The sequence below is a fragment of the Nerophis lumbriciformis genome, linkage group LG26 (assembly GCF_033978685.3).
Source record: "Nerophis lumbriciformis linkage group LG26, RoL_Nlum_v2.1, whole genome shotgun sequence".
Taxonomy (NCBI): domain Eukaryota; kingdom Metazoa; phylum Chordata; class Actinopteri; order Syngnathiformes; family Syngnathidae; genus Nerophis; species Nerophis lumbriciformis.
The window spans coordinates 26,186,548-26,207,964 of record NC_084573.2 but is presented as its reverse complement, the minus strand read 5'-3'; the positions used below and the strand labels follow the sequence as shown (position 1 = coordinate 26,207,964).

Below are 21,417 nucleotides of genomic sequence, written 5' to 3'. Positions count from 1 at the left end.
TATATATATATATAATATATGTATATAAAATATATACATATAGATAAATATATATATATAGATGGATATATAGATATATATATATCGATCATATGTATCTATATATATATAGATGGATATATATATCTATCTATATACATATATATATATCTCTATACATCTATATCTCTATATATAGAGATAGATATATATATAGTTAGATATATATACATAGATATATATATAGATACATATATAATATATAGATATAGATATATATATATATTTATATCTAGATATATATATATATATAGATATATATATCTATACATATATATATGTATATATCTAGATATATATAGATATACAGGTAAAAGCCAGTAAATTAGAATATTTTGAAAAACTTGATTTATTTCAGTAATTGCATTCAAAAGGTGTAACTTGTACATTATATTTATTCATTGCACACAGACTGATGCATTCAAATGTTTATTTCATTTAATTTTGATGATTTGAAGTGGCAACAAATGAAAATCCAAAATTCCGTGTGTCACAAAATTAGAATATTACTTAAGGCTAATACAAAAAAGGGATTTTTAGAAATGTTGGCCAACTGAAAAGTATGAAAATGAAAAATATGAGCATGTACAATACTCAATACTTGGTTGGAGCTCCTTTTGCCTCAATTACTGCGTTAATGCGGCGTGGCATGGAGTCGATGAGTTTCTGGCACTGCTCAGGTGTTATGAGAGCCCAGGTTGCTCTGATAGTGGCCTTCAACTCTTCTGCGTTTTTGGGTCTGGCATTCTGCATCTTCCTTTTCACAATACCCCACAGATTTTCTATGGGGCTAAGGTCAGGGGAGTTGGCGGGCCAATTTAGAACAGAAATACCATGGTCCGTAAACCAGGCACGGGTAGATTTTGCGCTGTGTGCAGGCGCCAAGTCCTGTTGGAACTTGAAATCTCCATCTCCATAGAGCAGGTCAGCAGCAGGAAGCATGAAGTGCTCTAAAACTTGCTGGTAGACGGCTGCGTTGACCCTGGATCTCAGGAAACAGAGTGGACCGACACCAGCAGATGACATGGCACCCCAAACCATCACCCAACCATGCAAATTTTGCATTTCCTTTGGAAATCGAGGTCCCAGAGTCTGGAGGAAGACAGGAGAGGCACAGGATCCACGTTGCCTGAAGTCTAGTGTAAAGTTTCCACCATCAGTGATGGTTTGGGGTGCCATGTCATCTGCTGGTGTCGGTCCACTTTTCAGTTGGCCAACATTTCTAAAAATCCCTTTTTTGTATTAGCCTTAAGTAATATTCTAATTTTGTGACACACGGAATTTTGGATTTTCATTTGTTGCCACTTCAAATCATCAAAATTAAATGAAATAAACATTTGAATGCATCAGTCTGTGTGCAATGAATAAATATAATGTACAAGTTACACCTTTTGAATGCAATTACTGAAATAAATCAAGTTTTTCAAAATATTCTAATTTACTGGCTTTTACCTGTGTGTATATATATATATATCTATATCTACATATATATCTATATATCTCTCTCTATATATATATATATATATATATAGAGATATAGATATATATATATATCTCTATATATCTATATCTATATATCTCTATATATAGATATCTATATATATATATCTATTTATAAATATATATATCTATTTATAAATATATATCTATCTATATTTAGAGATATATATATCTAGATATAGATCTATATGTAAATCTATATATCACTATATAGATATATATATATATAGATCTAGATTTATATAGATCTATATAGTGATATAGATTTACATAGATATAGATCTATAAATATAGAGGTATATTTATAGATATATATCTCTGTAAATATAGATCTATATAAATATATCTATATAAATCTATACCTCTATAAATATAGATCTAGATATAGAGATCTATATCTATATAGATTTATATCTAGATATAGATCTATATAGATATAGATCTATATAGATGTATATATATATATCTATATAGTCTAGATCTATACAGATATAGATCTATAGCTATATAAATCTATAGAGATCTAGACTATATAGATCTATAAAGAACTATATCGATATATACATGTAGATTTCTATATCTAGATATATATAGATACATATATTGATCTATCTAGATATCGATCTCGATCAAGATCGATATAGATCTATATAGATATAGATATAGATCTATATGTCAAATATCGCCACCAATAATTGGTGAATCCATACTGCAAAGCAGAAACCGGAATATCTGTAAAAACTATTAAAAAACACCCTTCAATTTTCTAGAAAATACAACCATGTTCTCTCATTTATTGCAGCAGTTTTTATCAATCAATCAATCAATGTTTATTTATATAGCCCTAAATCACAAGTGTCTCAAAGGGCTTATACGTTAATCCTTTACATTTTAAGGCTTTGTAAACCTTTTGGACACTTTCTACTTGCAAATGCATGTCATTTGAACATCTACAGTTCTGTACTCACATAGTGGGGTACAGGGGCGCCGAAGAGGGGGGGTAAAGGAGACGGATTCTAGGGGCCCATGATGGAGGGGGGCCCAGAGAGGCCCCTAATGATGATAAAATTATAATACAGAAAAAATAATGACACTGTGTTGGGGGCCCTGTAAAGATTCTTTTCATGGGGCCCAAAATCCCTAGCGGCGCCCCTGGTGGGGTAATAAGTATTTGATGTCCTGCTAGTCTATTCCAGGTTGGTCCATAATTAAGACTGGATTTTTTTCCATTATACACAACCACAGTGGATTTGAAATAAACATGAAGATGGTCAACTTTAATCAAATTGGTTTTACAGAAATATGACTTCTACCATTTAAGATGTCTTTACAGCCATTTTTAGTTGAATTTGTACATTTTTAAAACATAATTAGTGGTATTTAGTTGGAAACTCTTTGAGGTTACGTGATTCCCTAAAACATATTTATCATACTCACTTGCAACTTACATTACTATCAACGTCAGCCAACAGGAAAAAAAAAAAAAAAATTAAAAACTTGGGACAGAGTGCCACATGGACTTTAGAGGACTTCAGATTATCCACCAGGAACTTCTAAACCAGGAATGTCCAAACTTTTTCAAGCGAGGGCTGCATAAAGAAAAAGAAACCTTGAAGCACGCGGGGGTTTACTTGGATACATTTTGTACATTAAAAGTACTAAAACAATGTCAATCAATCAATATGCCGTATTTTTCGGACTATAAGTCGCAGTTTTTTTCATAGTTTGGCCGGGGGTGCGACTTATACTCAGGAGCGACTTATGTGTGAAATGATTAACACATTACCGTAAAATATCAAATAATATTATTTAGCTCATTCACGTAAGAGACTAGACGTATAAGATTTCATGGGATTTAGCGATTAGGAGTGACAGATTGTTTGGTAAACGTATAGCATGTTCTATATGTTATAGTTATTTGAATGACTCTTACCATAATATGTTACGTTAACATACCAGGCACCTTCTCAGTTGGTTATTTATGCCTCATATAACGTACACTTATTCAGCCTGTTGTTCACTATTCTTTATTTATTTTAAATTGCCTTTCTAATATCTATTCTTGGTGTTGGGTTTTATCAAATAAATTTCCCCCAAAAATGCGACTTATATATGTTTTTTTCCTTCTTTATTATGCATTTTCGGCTGGTGCGACTTATACTCCGGAGCGACTTATAGTCCGAAAAATACGGTATACTGAAATAGTGATGGGTGAATATGCCTCAGTGGATGTTTGGGACACTCACTACCTGTATTGACACTGCACTGAAACTGTCTTGGCATTTCATAAAAGGTTACATTTGGCCTGCAAACAGTAATAGTTGGCAAATATAATACCCCCCCCCAAGAATAGCATCACAAAGGACCATGAAACGCACCTCCGGTCAATGAGCCAAATAATAAACGGGACCAGAGAATTGGCGCTATAAGATCAAAATTATTCCTATACTTTCAGGCATGTGGGCACCTTTGAGGAAAAAATTGACACTACATTTCCCTGCAATTGGGTGCATTTAATCCACTATTTTACATATACATTTATTCTCATCCATCAAACTCTTGGCTTTCTTCTTGACACATGTAACACATATTTGCTATCATTGGAAAATGTAATATAACATTCTATAACATGCATGCAAAGAACTCCGAAAAGGTTTCCCATTTTTGCAACTATCCTGTAGCCACGCCCCCTCAGGTAATATACTTCCTGTGTTGTGATCTCGGTTTACATCATCATGTCAAAATATATTTTCTTGCTGGCTACTAATAATTGCTCTAGAACAGAACTAACAGTGTTGGGATTGTAATCATCCAAATATGTTTTAGCGCGCCTATCGTCTCCTTGTCCTGAAATTCAGTGCAGCCTTTAGGCAAGAGGATCAGCAAGTAACTGCAGCTGACGCAAGCATTCACTTCTTCTTTTTTATTTTTTATATTTCATGAAAAAAACGCAGAAGTAATATTTTCAAGCGAAACTGAATGTTAAAAAACACGGGTTTTCGCGGACATTTGAAATGTACTTTGGCACATTTTCCTTTTCCTAGTTCTATTTAGATCCATGATGGTGACAAAACGACGTCAAATGCGACACACCACTCCTTCGCCGCCCTTGCGAGCCAAAAGAAGCTTCCACATAAACAATTTGTCACTTCACAATCCCCTTTAGGTAGTTAATTATTCTTTACTAATATTATTCCTCCAACTAAAACCTTTTGAGGGCTCTAACACGCTTGAAATCTTGCGAGAAATATGTACACATTCATCATGACAGGACAACCATCAGAGACCATATACAGTACATAGAAATATTTTGGTTTTATAGGTTCCAATTGTGTGAAGTTGGCCCTCTTATCATTGCAAATATTAAAATAACACATTGTGCTGTAAAATGTTTCTTTCATCCGAGTTATCCAATGTTAACATTTCATGATTTTTAAGTTATGAATGTGTTATTATTCATAACCAGCTCCCCAACTTTGCTCCCATTCGTTTGTGCTGCAAACACTTTTGTCCACCAAAAGGCTGGTTATGAATAACATATTAATAACATGAAAACTATAATAGTTAACATAAAAACAAATTGCAGCACAAACATTTGGGACAAAATTGGGGAGATTGACAAGGTGGGGGGGGGCTGGTTATGAATAATAAAACGTTAAAAACAAAAACTGTTATAGACAAAAAATTGGGACAACATGGGGGGGCTGGTTATGAATATAATAAAACTAATAACATAAAAAAATGTTTGCAGCACAAAGGAATGGGACAAGTTTGGGAAGATTGACAAGGTGGGGGGCTGGTTATGAATTAAAAAAAACATTTACACAAAAACTATAATAGACAAAATGTTTGCGCTGCACAAAGGTAGCACAAATGTTTGGGGATGTTTTGACAAGGCTGGTTATGAATATTAAAACGTTAAAAACTATTACAGACAAAACTTGTAGCACAAATGGGGACAAGGTGCGGGGGCTGGTTATGAATAATAAAAAGTTAAAAACAAAAACTATTATAGCAAAAATTGTAGCACAAACAAATGGGACAAAGCTGGGGGGCTGGTTATGAATAATAAAACTAAAAACGTAAAAAAAAGTTTGCAGCACAAAGGAATGGGACACGTTTGGGGAGAATGTAACAAGGTGGGGGGGGATGACATCACAAGTCAGAAAATTTATTTTAGAATAACTTAAAAACCATAACGACCCAAACAAAAACTTTTAACAGCACAAACGTACGGCAGTGTTATTTTACTTCTTGCAAAAAGGGGGGCCAACTTCACACAGGTCCCAATGTTGGCGGGAATTGTGCCGATCCTATTTCTTTTGTAATCCGGAACGTTTATGTTTAGTCTTTTGAAATTGTCGCGGTAAAAAAAAAAAGAAAAAAAAAAGTTGTGGGCCAAAATGGCTGCACTTTGGACACCACCCATTTTCTACCGCTTATTTCCTTCGGGGTCGCTGGAGCCTATCTCAGCTACAATCGGGCGGAAGGCCGGGTACACCCTGGACAAGTCGCCACCTCATCACAGACTTTGGACACCCCAGCTCTAAAGTTACATATTTGATTCCACTCCTAAAATTCAGTGCAGTGTGAATTTCCGCAAAGTCGGGACATTATTTTCCCATTTTTATGAATATCATATGCATTTAAAGTCCTGGTTGAACCGCAAAGTGGCGAGGGAATACGGTTTTCAATTCATGCAACAGGGCATTAGCAAACGTATTGTTATGCAAGTCACAGCTTGTACATATTTACTTCAGAAATGTGTAAAATTAATGGTTTCATAATTTAGTACTTGATGAACTTGTGAAAAAGGGGTCCTTGACAGTGTGTGTGTGTGTGTGCGTACATACGGTGGAGGAGGTTCAGTCAGACGAGAGGGCTCGCAGCACCGACTGAGGGACTCTGCTGACGTAGTCGTCGTGGTTCCTTAGTGTTGCGAGCACGCCTGCAGAGTTCATGTGCTTCACGTTAGCGTCGTAGCGATATGCCTTGTTATGCACGTCCGTCAGTTTCCCTGGCAGGAGAAGAAAGGTGAGATACACGCCCATGGGTGGTCATCCAGTGCTGCTTCGTACCCCCGACACAATGCAGGATGACTTCAGGGGCACACGTGTCCCACTTCTTGGTCCCTGGACTTGCAAAGACGTAAGCAGACGCCGTGCCCTCAACAAGCTGAATGATCTGTTGGAAGTTGTCATATAGGTACATTATTTGGCATCAATCAATGTTTATTTATATAGCCCTAAATCACAAGTGTCTCAAAGGGCTGCAAAAGCCACAACGACATCCTCGGTACAGAGCCCATGTTCCCATCAGGGTTTTATGCTGCCCATACCAACATCGGCCATCACATGTAGTAACTGTGCATTTTTTTATGTATCTATGGTGACTGCTGTTGACAGTTTTAAAGGAGAACTGCACTTTAAAAAAAAAAAAGTTTCCCATCGTTCACAATCATTATGAAAGACATGACAGATGTATTTTTTTAATGCATTCTAACTAGAGATGTCCGATAATGTTTTTTTTACCGATATCCCGATATTGTCCAACTCTTAATTACCGATACCAACCGATACCGATGTATACAGTCGTGGAATTAACACGTTATTATGCCTAATTTTGTTGTGATGCCCCGCTGGATGCATTAAACAATGTAACAAGGTTTTCCAAAATAAATCAACTCAAGTTATGGAAAAAAATGCCAACATGGCACTGCCATATTTATTAGTGAAGTCACAAAATGCTTTTTTTTTTTTTTTTAACATGCCTCAAAACAATAACAGTGCAATACTTTTTCATAACATGGTCACTACTGCCTAGTTTCTCTGGTTATATTCTTATTTTACTGTTATATTTTTATTCTCATTGTTGCTTTTTATTTTTATTCTTATTGTAATATTTTTCTATTCTGTTTCCATTTATACCACCATTATTTACTTTTTACTTTTTAAATTCGATCTCAATTCTGTACACTGCTGCTGGAATTTTAATTTTCCTGAGGGAACTCTCCTGAAGGAATCAATAAAATGCTATCTGTCTATCTATCCATCCATCCAAACAGCAGCTTGGAATTTGTCCCGGAAGAGTTAATCAAGTGATTCTGGGTATTTGTGCTGTTGTGTTTATGTTGTGTTACGGTGCGGATGTTCTCCCGGAATGTTTTTGTCATTCTTGTTTGGTGTGGGTTCACAGTGTGGCGCATATTTGTAACAATGTTAAAGTTGTTTATACGGCCACCCTCAGTGTGACCAAGTATGCCTTGCATTAATTCGTGATGAGAACAGCCGGTAGATATTATGTGACTCGGACGGCACGCACGCAAAGGAAATCCCTTTAAGGTTTATTGGCACTCTGTACTTCTACCTACGTCCATGTACACAGCGGCGTTTTAAAACGTCATACATTTTACTTTTAGAAACCGATACCGATAATTATGAAACCGATAATTTCCGATATTACATTTTAAAGCATTAATCGATCGATAATATCGGCAGCCCGATATTATCGGACATCCCTAATTCTAACTCATACATAAGTCCTCCAATGCGAGGTCCTCTGTTCTGCCCATAAATTCCAGTAAAAACAAAAACAACCAAAAAGTGCCAACCATACTCCATTTACATTTCATGACTTGAATATTAATCAAGTATTAGTGATATTGTTGTTATTATAAGCGCTAAAGCAGACAAACTATTTATAGCGGCGCCGTGATCACGAGCTTGTGTGTCTATGTTGACATCATCGGCTGGTGAGCCGCTTCCTCGTTTCCTTGCTATATTGTAGATCATAAATTATGCCTCTCACCTGGATAGTAGAAGGATGAGGACATATTCCAACAAGTTGGTACACCTTGACAGCCAATTTAGACAAGAAAAGACACTTGGTTTCACCCCCATTTTCTTCGCGAGGATTATGAGTCATTCTTCATCTAAACAGGAATATATGAACATCCTAGCAGTTGGCGTCCTCGTGAGAGAAGACCTTGTACAGTAAGTGATGTGTTTGTTGGCTATCATGAAGTCTGCAGTGAGTAATAATCAGTGATGTTTAAAAAAAAAAAAAAAGTGATGCGTGTTTGAAAATTAATGCGCCGCTTATGCTTAAAATGATCAAAATACGTAAATATTAAAATGTTAATATTAATGTGCATGTTACTACATTACATATATACTTACATCATGTATATAAAACCTTAATGGAGGTGCTTGAATGTTTTTAAAGGCACAGCTGTCCCGTAGGTGCCATTGATCGCATTAATTTAATATTTACAATGTATTAAAAAAAATACATCTGTCATGTCCTTATTAATGATTGTGAACGATAGGCAAAACTTTTTTTTTTAAAGTGCAGTTCCCCATATTTTTTATAATATTGCTTTGCTCTACATTCAATTGTTGCTGCTTATTGGACAATGTAATTTGTTGAGAATTTTTCAAGTGTCTAAAGTTAAAGTACCACTGATAGTCACACACACACTAGGTGTGGTGAAATTACCCTCTGCATTTGACCCATCCCCTTGTTCCACCCTTTGGGAGGTGAGGGGAGCAGTGAGCAGTAGCGGTGGCCGCGCTCGGGAATCATTTTGGTGATTTAACCCCCCAATTCCAACCCTTGATGCTGAGTACCAAGCAGGGAGGTAAGGGGTCCCATTTTTATAGTTTTTGGTATGACTCGGCCGGGGTTTGAACTCATGACCTACCAATCTCAGGGCGGACACTCTAACCACAAGGCCACTGAGCAGGCTGGAGACTTTTAGTAACTTTGTCTTTATTAAAAATGACTAGCAACAAATCTAGCATCTTTTTCTGGAGTTATTAAAGACTGTAGTCGTGTTTAGAGACTCTACTTCTGTCCCTCCATGTCCCCGACAAAAAGCCAGCTGCAGCGAGCATGTCACACTTGCTTGGCGTTGCTTCTCCAGTTGGACTTTCTCTTTTTAAAAGCCGCCACTGGCCTCTTAATACTTGCACATTTTGTAGCAGGCTGTCCGCAGGTATATCTGGGATACATTAAAGTTACGTCCACATCGCAGACATGCCAACTACGCCCCAGACGATGTTTACATCATCACAACAGCCGGTTTCGGCAGTGCTGTTTTCGCTGGTCAAAGTCTGTTTTCGGCGCATCACTTATCAATAGTGCACAAATAGTAGGCTCTATAATATATAGGATTGTGCTTTAAAATGTGATATCGGAAATTATCGGTATCGGTTTCAAAAAGTAAAATGTATGACTTTTTAAAACGCCGCTGTGCGGAGTGGTACACGGACAAAGAGAGAAGTACAGAGCGCCAATAAACCTTAAAGGCACTGCCTTTGCGTACCGGCCCAATCACATAATATCTACGGCTTTTCACACACACAAGTAAATGCAACGCATACCTGGTCAACAGCCATACAGGTCACACTGAGGGTGGCCGTATAAACAACTTTAACACTGTTACAAATATGCGCCACACTGTGAACCCACACCAAACAGGAATGAAAAACACACCGTCTGAAATGTGTACACAATAGGGAATATGTGTTGCAATTGGGCCAACTGTTAGCATAAGACTGGCAATAAAAGTTAAAAAGAGCGTCAGGCTTTGTGACTTCTTCTGGAGGCTACAGTACATTATATTAGTTTAATTTCTATTCACGTAAAAAATCCTTATTTTCAAGGTGTGGCGGCTATGATTTTGGCGTGGCGGTGCTCCACATTTAGTTACATCAGTTCTTCTCATGCCCCCCCTGTGCAATGCCAGGGGGGGGGCGCGTATGACCTTTTTTGCCTTACCAGAATATAATCAAGTGTATGTAGCACTTGGCTTCACTGTAACCACGGTGAGAGATGAGGAAAGGCCTGTGTGTTGTTTTCTTTATTGTTAATAAGCTTACAATGTTATGCAGAGGTATAGTTATAACAATTTTATAGACAAATTTTATAGACAAATTATACTATTAATAGTCACGATTGAGAAGCACTGAGTTACATTAAGGGGAAACCCTGCACTTATTGGTGTTGTTTCAAGCAAGCTTAGCAGTTAGCTTAGCTATTAGCATGCCTGCTCTTATCTGTGTGTAACATGTTCAGCCTCGTCTTCTGGTGATAATGGTACTTGAGAATGATTACTAAAATACTAAGAAAAGCAGTGTATTTGCCGTAATGGTAGTGATTGTTATTGGATTAGGAGAGCGCCTCCACACGGTGTATGGAGACACATAAATATCTGCTACCCGCTTGTCAGCCAGGGGAGTAAAAATAAATACAGTGTCAGCCAAAGGGGATCGACGTTCGTGATCGGCATTGAAAGGCATTAACGCCGATCACGTACTTTTACACAAAAATCGGTGGCCAGTTCATTTTGGCACGTCCCTAGGAATGTGAGTTGATAAAGTTTGATTTAAACATTCACAAATTACGGTAATACAACAAAAAAAACATTTAAGATGTTGTGTGTTTTTAGTATCTTGTCAATAAGGCAATATCAGTCCCTATTTTTTTGTACGGTGTCCTTAAGTGCCAAGAAAGACGCCTTATAAGTAAAATGTACTATTAATATATCACAATACATTTTCAAACAAACAATAACCATATGACACCAATGATTTCATTTTTTAGGTCATATTTTGTGCCGGTTGTAACTCGAGTCAACTTCCGCACCCCGACTCCACAATTTGTCGCTGCTGTGATCAAGGCAGTACAAGAAGTCGACAGTTAAGTAGTCGGACATTTTTTGTTATATTTACATGTTAAGAAACTGGATCCACCTAATGTACAATTGCAATAAATAACAAATTTTTGACTCAGTTTGTCATCTGTCATGTAGCATATATGTATATATCATATTTGAAGCTGCATTTACATTTATCAGTGAACTATGCAGAATATTGCAATAATGTGACAAGTATCAATATCAACCCTACAGTAGGTAACGATTGATGTTCTTTCTTGATGACAAAGGGGAAGTGTGAGCTAACCTTAGAACCCCAACTAGAACTTATTGTGAGATGCATCAGTTATGATCAATACGTTAAAAATCCATTTCAATCCAGCGTCATGAAAAGGATTGTGTTTATTGTTATTAATAAGGATGAAATACAAGCTTACCTTGTTTCCTGCACCGCCCACTCGTATGACCTCATCAGGTTCCATGGCGTTGACGCAGTCTGTTACAAGCTTGTTGCTATGGGAACGGGTGGTTGTCACGACGCGTTTGTTGTCCGCAACTTCCCGCAACTGGAATCCAAAGGCGCCCACTCCGAGAATTCCCCACATGGTTCTTCCCAGCTTTGCCTGCGGCCCCAGCTGCCCGAGACAAGTGTGTTGAAATTCAACGAGGACGAACAAAGTGACACGTGAGACGAGCCGGATCGTTTGCTTTGGTCTGCACCTGGTAGTTGTAGAAGGGCTGGTTGATGACTCCGGCGATCGCTCTGCCCGCGTAGGCGATGCCGATGAGCACGGTCACGTTCTCCAGGAGCCCTAAAGTCACAAAATGAAATAACATTCATGGTCGTAAAATATTTTCGCAATTTTTTCATTTTTCAAACTTATCTCAAAAATAGATCATTGAAGAAAAATAACATTTTCATCAAAATATTTTGATAATATATTTGAATAAAAAATATTCTATTTACCCACATATACATTTAAAAATGAAAAACTGGTGTTTTCTATATTATACATATTTTTAAAGCAACAAGTGAGTCACAGCTTTTCTTCCTGTCACTCACACACACAGCAACTCACAGGAAGACAAAAGTGTCTTTAAAAGGAGCCATTTGTAATCATTTCATGTCAAGTCATCATTAAATGGCCCTAATATGTCAAAAGGCATTAATAAGTCATGTCCTTTTCGAATACCTTTATAACTGATAACGGTAGTTCAGCCGGGATATGCTCATTTCAAAACTTGATTTACAGCCCCGAAATATTGTTACGGTTTTCATTTCGATGCCCCGCCCTCCACCATTTGACCAATTAAAGAGTCTGTGAGTGCATCCTATCCAGGTTGCCAGTTACGCCCCGCCCTCTTCGTCGAGCTCTTGCCACTGGTAAAGTTACTAAACATTTCAGACCTTAGTAAATCTAAAAGGTGTCATTGCGATTCTCAACTTATTCATGACAAAGCCAGGAACAAAACGAGGATCTGTAATCGGGGATGCCTTTGAAAGATGGAGACGATTGAAGGCGGAGAAGATTTTTTTCATCTGACGCCAAACTTACTAATTTCCTCCTTGATTGGTAAGTCAGGCATTTACGTTTTCTTATTACTTTTAATAAATGGGAATGGACATTTGGTATGTAAACTATATTGTCTATGATCTTGTCTAACAAAGCTAGTATGTTCGTGCAACGAATGCTTATAGTGTGATGTTCAGCTCCTAGTGTAAAGATTAGTTATATCATGCTAGCCCGGTCAATGACACATCGACATATAGGGGGAAATATATGGCTGTTAGCCTGTATGTCGATGTGTCATCCAACTGACACAAAAATCTTGTGTGTGGATATGGGTAGTGTCAGTGCCTATTTTGTTCTCAATATGCTGATACGCAGGGGAAATGAGTTCCAACATTAGCACGGCTAATTGCGGTTTCTGGTACTGTATGTGCATCCGGCACATATGGGGTGGTATTTGCTTGGCACATGTAATTATGTTTTACTTTGTGTATTGACATGGTAGTAGGCTATATGATTTGTGTGTAACGTGGTTTTTGCATAACGTGGGTTGGCTTATAGAATCGCACTCAGCACTGAAAGATGGTAATGTGCGTACATGGAAGAGAATGCAGTGCGTCAGGTTGGATGAAACATGGGGTTATGCTTAACGAAATGTGGCGGTAATTTTACTGTTGGCCTTGGCTTGCCATCAAAGTAGGCCTATGCGGTATATAATATATTATATATCATTATATATAATATATTTCAATGGTGGTGCGGTCAAACTTAACATTTAGCAGGGTAATGCCAACAATCTGTCCCGACTCCCGATTAAAATATTACTGCGTAATTTTACAAGTACATTTGGCCAATCGACATCAGTCAAATGTGGCATAACTACTTAGTAAACCATCTTGCAAGAAGCATAAACAAGAGAAACCTACAGCGTAGGACTCGTCGATTGCCATTTGAAGTTCCTTGGCATAGTATTCGGATTCGGATTCGGCTGCCTATCTGGCAACCTCAGTCTTGGAGAGTGGAAGAGGACTACAGAATTTTGACCGTAATTGCAGTACCATTTCTGGCCACATTACTACATATGGCTCCTTTACGTTATGATGATGATGAAGACATGATTGAAATATAAAAAGATGAATACTTTTCCAAAAAGGGGTCCGGAAAAAGCCGACTGATCTCATATACATGTAACTGATTGTAAGTAAAGTTAAAGGAAAGTTATGTAGTGACCTTATGTTTATAGTAGCACAGATTACTTGCTAGATATTTTACATAAGAAATAAGAAGTGCTAAAATCCTTGCCTGTAAAAACCACACCACGCGCAGACTCCTTTTCCACACACAAAATAAGCTTTTTCTACTGAAACCGAATGAATGTCATTCTTGCCGATTGAAAAACAAACAAAACAAAGTTATTGTTTTGGTGTAACTGTACCAGCTGAACCACCAGATGTCGCCAAAAACATGAGGATAATTCTAAGAGTTCTGATGAGAATGATTTTGGACTAATAAAAGTTTGGACACACCTTCTCATTTCAATGCGTTTTCTTTATTTTCAAGACTATTTACCTTGTAAATTGTCACTGAAGGCATCAAAACTATGACACCTGTGAAGTGAAAACAATTGCAGGTGACTACCTCTAAGAAGCTCATCGAGAGAATGCCAAGAGTGTGCGAAAAAGTAAATAGAGCAAAGGGTGGCTATTTTGAAGAAACTAGAATATAAACATGTTTTCCGTTATTTCACCTTTTTTTGTTAAGTACATAACTCCACATGTGTTCATTCATAGTTTTGACACCTTCAGTGACGATCTACAAATTAACTACCGGTAACCACAATTCCACTTTGCAAAAGATTTTTTAGAAATGATTATATTACATATTAAAAACGTATTTTGCATTTTCCCATATTTAAAATTTTTTTTTTTTCAATTTCCACAATAGCAACATATCATTAGAAATCACTTTTTGTATAGCAGAGCACCCCCTTCCCCTGGCTCTCCCTTAGGATGTAAAAAAGGCAGGTTTTGATGCATTTTCCCATTATAAATTTTTTTTATTTTTGCCAAAAAGTTAAAAACCATTAAAAAGAAATAGAAAAAAACTAAAATTATTTTAAAACGTGACTCTTTATGTGCTGGGATTTTGGCACTGTTTTGACACCATAAAGAAAGCTTGTTGTCAGTTTTGTGCATATTGTCTTATAATAATAATAAGTAATATAAAAGTGTATTTACCTTCAGTGTATTCCTTTGTGCCGTCGAGCGGATCCACCCACACAACTAGCTTAAATTTTAAAAGGCAGACAAAATAGTTGAACACCATGGCTGGGAGGTCCAGAAGCACAATTAGTCCAATTAATCAGCACAATTAATTGGATGGTTGCGGCAGCCATATTGGCATTGTTGTTACCTCTTCCTCTTTAACTCCACTGTATTCAGATGGGCAGATTTTCTCCAGGATTTCATCCTCTTGGCCATTTTCAATCAGGTCCTCAGGCACCTCCTCAGCTGGAAGGTCCTGGGATGAATGAGATGCTTGAACATCCAAATCACAATTCAACAAAAAAAAAAATGTTTGCAGAGAAAGACAAAAGGGCATCTCACCTCCTCGCCAATGATAGTGATTTTAGGGAAGCGTCTGGACAGTGAAGCACAAATGCTCTGTTGGGCAAGTCTGTCTGCTAGTGTCTGCACGTCGTTAGCGCCATTCTGTGGACAAAGCCTCATTTTAGCTCGTCTCCAGACTGACTTTTTTTTAGGTCAAACAGCTTAGAAAAAAAAGAGTGTGAAAGGTTGAGCTGTCTGTCACTAAGGAAGTCGAATCGGGACAGGGAGGCTGAGGTGATTCCTCTGAATCAAATCGTCAAATATTCAACGACTTGAAAAAATGCCTAGAATTTTTTTTATTTACTGTATGTCAAACGTTTTTGTTTTTTTTTAATACGTTTTGTACTAAAACAAAATAATTTGAAATACATTGTTCATTAATAATAAATTAAAAACTATATACCGGTATATAAAATAATGTTTTTATAATGATTGAAGCAATCGATACTGTTACAGAACCAAGAACCAGCCTATTTAGCTAGATAGGCTATAATATATATATATATATATATATATATATATATATATAAATAAATAAATAAATATATGCACACATACATACACATACATACATACACACATATATATATATATATATATATACCTATATATATATATATATATATACATATATATATATACATACATATATTAGGGCTGCAACAACTAATCGATTAAATCGATTATAAAAATAGTTGCCGATTAATTTAGTCATCGATTCGTTGGATCTATGCTATGCGCATGCAGGCAATTTTTTAATTTTATTTTTTTAAATTTAAAAAAAAAAATTGTTTTTTTGTTTTGTTTTTATAAACCTTTATTTATAAACTGCAACATGTACAAACAGCTGAGAAACAATAATCAAAATAAGTATGGTGCCATTATGCTGGTTTTTTTCAATAAAATACTGGAAAGGATAGAAATGTAGTTTGTCTCTTTTATTCGATTATTAATCGATTAATCGAAGTAATAATCGACAGATTAATCGATTATCAAATTAATCGTTAGTTGCAGCCCTAATATATATATATATATATATTTACCTTTCTTTTTTTGGGCCAAAAATATATATATAAATATTTGTTTTCTCTTTGTGCAAAATATATGCATTTGTAAATCTTCCTAACACAACAGTCGAACCCAGTACTCATGCCTTGCGAGACCAGCACTAACCCTGCGCGCCACAGGTAACAGTGGCAACGTTGAGGGAAATTTGAGATTGTATGATTATCAGCAGGAAGGAGCTAAGGATATGTTGGCAGTACAATTTCACTTGATGCACCCTGTCATTCATTGACATTTTACATGCATGGTAGTACGTAGGGTTGCAAAGGGGTGGAAAGTTTACGGTAAATTGCCGGAAAGTTTGCGGAAATTTACCATGGGAAGTTACGCTCGGGAAGTTTGGAAATGTTGACCATTTTTTGATTATTCAAAGTTGGACACCGTCCATGGGAAGTAATGGGGAATTACAATAATTATATATTATTGGGCACTTGTCTATTTGCTGCTGCATCTTTGTGGCATTTTTGACGTAGCTCTTTGCACAATATTTGCAAATGTACACAGCCTTTCCGCCTACATTGGTTGGGGTGAAATGTCTCCACACATCAGATGGTGTACGTGGCATTAATCTGTTCGTATTTATTTATTCTTGTAAAACACTAATGCAATCCCATAAATAGTCAGCTAAACAATTGGAGTAGTCTTTAAAAATATTTTACTGATGGACAAATGAATAGAAATAGGCGAGATGAATAAATGAACACTCAATCAGCATGCTAAATCAATCTATAATCTACATTCCTGTATGACAACAGAATGGCTAGCAGAACAGAAGGCAGAGGAAACTACACGTTTTGATTTAGTATTTACTAGTTGAACTTTATAGTTCACGAAAAAGGTAAATTCGGATCGCTAACATTGTTAGCATAACATAATTGGGATTTAACATAGAGAAAATTAGCATCACAGCTAACGGAGAAATATTTTCGGTTCATTATGAGACTGTGGTGGTACATAATCCTAGCTAGCTAGAGATATTGGCCCCAAAATCATTTAACACGTACAGGAACACCAAGTTAGCTTGAGTGGAAGTCTGCTGTAGTAGTCTACAGTCATACAGTAACAAGCAATTACACATCTATTAAACTTAAATACCATAGATCAAATATATTTACCCCAGTAATATCATCAAAACTGACCTGACTGGATGAAGTCCTTGGGCTCAAATACTAGTGTGGCCTCAATAGCCCTGCTGTAGTGTGCAGCATGCTGAAAATTATCTGTGCATGTGATGGAAGAATGCACTGCACATGTGATGGAGGAATGCACAATGCAGGGTTGAAATTCTACTGAATTTGCATTAAATCAGGTTGTTTTAGCTATGTATCATGCTGCAAGATCTAGCATGTTGCATTCAAAGTTTATTCCCATTAATTTCCTATTAATTCCCTTGGAAAGTTTCCAATTTTGAATATTCCCAGAATTTTGCAACCCTAGTAGTATGTGACAATTTCTTACCTTTTCCACAATGCCAAGTTCTCCATGGTGAAGCACCTTCCTCACAATGGCTCCGGCCTTTTCAGCCACAGTATAGGCTGAGGCTACCAAGCGGAGAACCACAGCAGGACTCCCAGACATTGCTAAATACGATACACGGGTTACTTTTAGTGTATAAATGCAACTTATATAAAAAGGTATCCAGCACACTGAACAATTAAAAGCATTTTGATATTTTCCATTTTCAAAACCAATAAAATATATATATATTTTTTTTTTTAACTTCAGGGCTCCCCTCAAGTTGGTCCCAGGCACCCGAAACGGTCCTATTCATACAAATGTTCAAAAACATAATTTTTTTGGGGGGGGTATATAATTCTACGCTTAAATCTCGAGCTCAACTTTATGTCTATTGATACAATATTTTCTTATGTTTAATGCCTTTTGTCAAAACAACTTTGTATAACAAAAACACAAAATATGCAATATTTTCCCCCAAAATTTTTAAAAGTTGAATATATATTTTGAACTAATTGGAGCCTTAAATAAGTCCATCCATCCATTTTCTACCGCTTATCCCTTTCGATAATTCATAAGAACATTGATCGCAATTCATAATTTTTTCAGCAATGATGTTTTATTTTATTTGTTTAAATGTCCCACTAAAATGATTGGGGATTCAAAAGGTGTTAAAAATGAATTCTAATTTATTTATCTTTACTTTCAGTGCTCAAGTCTCTAGATCAACTTCAGATCTGTCCGTCGATTATAAGTTTATTATTTTTTCATGTTTGTTTTATGCACTTTTTGTCAAATTAAACTTTATTGTATGGTAAAAACACAAAATATGCAATATTTTTCCACCCAAAAATCTACAAAGCGGATTTTTTTTGTGAATTAACCTTGAAAATGTCAACAGTTCATAACATTGACTTTGATTCATAATAATTTTTTTGAGCAATGACTGCTTTAAAGAAAAAAACTGCCTGCATGGCAGCTTAGTTTCATTAGTCAACATTGTAACTTTTTCCTCGTTACATTTCACCTATTTGCTTTTTTATTCCACTTTTTTTTTTTTTTTTTAAGTATTTGTAGATTGTGCCAGACCCTTAAAAAATAGCTGTGTGCCGTAAATAGCCCCCGGGCCGCAAATTCGACACCCTTGACGTATATAATGTATTGCACTTAGTACACTCAACATGTTACATGAGCATTGTGAAATGTTTGTACACAATGTATCAAAATTCCGACCAGCCGTTACATATTTATATCATTAGCCGTATAGTAAACCAAAAAGGTTGAAATTGACCGGTAAACGTATCATTATGTCATTAATTTAAAAAAGGAAGCAAATTGGAACGTGGCAACTACCGACCTGTTTCTATTCTCAGTCCCACTTCGAAAATTGGTTACCTTGCCACCAATAAACTCATGTACAAATTCCAATCCGGCTTCAGAACTAACCACTCCACTGACACATGCCTTCTCTATCTGACTGACCACATCAAACATGAGGTGGACGCGGGCAAATACTGCGGCATGGTCATGCTGGATCTTCAGAAGGCCTTTGACACCGTTGACCACGCTATACGGTTGGATAAGCTCAGAGCAATCGGATTTGACAAAACCTCATCGAGCTGGATGCAATCTTACTTGGAGGGGAGGGAACAGGTGGTAGAGGTGAACGGCACCGTGTCCCCCCCCCCCCCCTCTCAGTGAGCTGTGGAGTCCCCCAAGGCAGTATATGAGGGCCTTTACTGTTCCTAGTAAACATAAACGACTTGTCATCAGCATGCGACTGTGAATTGTTCTTGTTTGCGGATGACTCGGCCCTGCTGGTATCAGACAAGGACAAGTCACAGGTGGAGAAAATCCTCAGTGCTGAACTCTGTAGAACTTGCACCTGGCTCGCTGACAACAAGCTATCCATACACTTGGGTAAAACGGAATCCATCCTGTTTGGGTCCCACATCAACCTTAAGAAAGTCAGTGACTTCACTATAAAAGTGGGTGACATTGTTATCACCAGGAAGGATGAGGTCACCTACCTAGGTTCCATTCTAGAGGCTAATATTTCCTGTGATAAAATGGCAACCAAGGTAATCAAAAAGGTCAACCAACGAACGAGATTTCTCTATAGAATCTCCTCGCTGGTCAACAAAAGCACCATGAGGATTCTAGCGGGAACTCTCGTTCAACCCTTTTTCGATTACGCATGCCCCTCCTGGTACCCTAGCACCTCCAAAGCCCTCAAATCTAAACTCCAAACATCCCAGAACAAGCTAGTCAGATTACTTCTAGACCTCCACCCCAGATCCCACCTCACTCCTACCCACTTCTCCAAAGTGGGCTGGCTCAGGGTGGAGGACAGAGTAAAACAACTTGCACTGAGCCTGGTCTATAAAATCCGCTACACCTCCCTGATACCGAAGTACATGTCAAACTACTTCCTTAACGTAAATGACCGCCATAACTACACCAGGGGGAGCTCCACTAACCACGTTAAACCCAGATTCCGATCGAACAAAGGTCTTAACTCATTCTCTTTCTATGCCACATCAATGTGGAATGCGCTCCCAACAGGTATAAAAGAAAGGGCATCTCTATCCTCCTTCAAAACCGCACTAAAAGTACACCTCCAGGCAACTTCAACCCTAAACTAACACCCTCCCCGGATTGTTAACAATCAAATGTAGATACTTTTTCTTATGCCTTCTGATATCTCTCTCTCTCCTACCAAGTCAGACCTACACTGTTTCAATGTCCATTTCTGTTCTCAATTGTTGATGACTGATGATAACAACCAAACCTACCCCCCTCCACACCCCGAATTGTAAATAATGTAAATAATTCAATGTATATACCCTGATGGTTATCTTGTGTGATGACTGCATTATGATGATAGTATATATCTGTATCATGAATCAATTTAAGTGGACCCCGACTTAAACAAGTTGAAAAACTTATTCGGGTGTTACCATTTAGTGGTCAATTGTACGGAATATGTACTGTACTGTGCAACCTACTAATAAAAGTCTCAATCAATCAATCAAACGATAACAGCTGGACTGCGTTTGGCTACACGGGAAGTCTTAGCATGCAACTCTTGATATAGACTTTTAAGTTCAAACACATTAACAGAACTAGGTGAACAATATCAGAGATAAAGTATAAGCAATACTTACTCGTTTATTTACTGGAACTGGTACTTTCTGCCGAATGTGGGGCGATAACAGTCGACGTTACCATAAATTCTCTTGAACGTATTTTGAATAGAAGCCGGATGTAAAACACCTTCCGCCCGAAGAGTTGACAGTGGGGACAAGACATATATCGACCAAGAGCTTCCGATCAACCCTCACGATATTGATTTAAACGACATATTCTCAAAAGTCCAAACCTCACATAACTGCTAACTTTTTGCATTGTGGAATTGCCGTGGAATTAGGAGTTTTACTTTGTTTTCACTTACATTAGACAATATCACCCTGTCGTTGAAGAAACAAAACGGATGTACGTAAGGATAACTATCTTGTGTTGTTGAAAAAAAAACAACTCTTTCCCTTGGACAAAATACAACACTGCCCCTAGTGGCTGT

At 37.1% G+C, this 21,417-nt stretch overlaps 1 protein-coding gene across 2 annotated transcripts; it reads right to left on the bottom strand.

Annotated features, from left to right (window-relative positions):
* Positions 1 to 2,319: 2,319 nt before the first annotated feature.
* On the bottom strand, positions 2,320 to 21,316 carry bpnt1 (bisphosphate nucleotidase 1). Of its 2 annotated transcripts, none has more exons than XM_061987093.2 (10): positions 21,005 to 21,316; positions 17,841 to 17,962; positions 15,315 to 15,419; positions 15,121 to 15,228; positions 14,946 to 14,994; positions 11,918 to 12,009; positions 11,635 to 11,832; positions 6,618 to 6,723; positions 6,389 to 6,556; positions 2,320 to 3,128 (listed from the first exon to the last, which is right to left on the bottom strand). In XM_061987093.2, exons 2-9 carry the CDS (start codon positions 17,958 to 17,960, stop codon positions 6,405 to 6,407), a joined length of 930 nt encoding a protein of 309 aa, XP_061843077.1. In that variant the 5' UTR covers positions 17,961 to 17,962; positions 21,005 to 21,316; the 3' UTR covers positions 2,320 to 3,128; positions 6,389 to 6,404. The 2 variants fall into 2 exon arrangements, with proteins under 2 accessions (XP_061843077.1, XP_061843076.1); XM_061987092.2 differs by having other exon boundaries at positions 2,323 to 3,128; positions 6,393 to 6,556; positions 21,005 to 21,313.
* Positions 21,317 to 21,417: the final 101 nt, after the last annotated feature.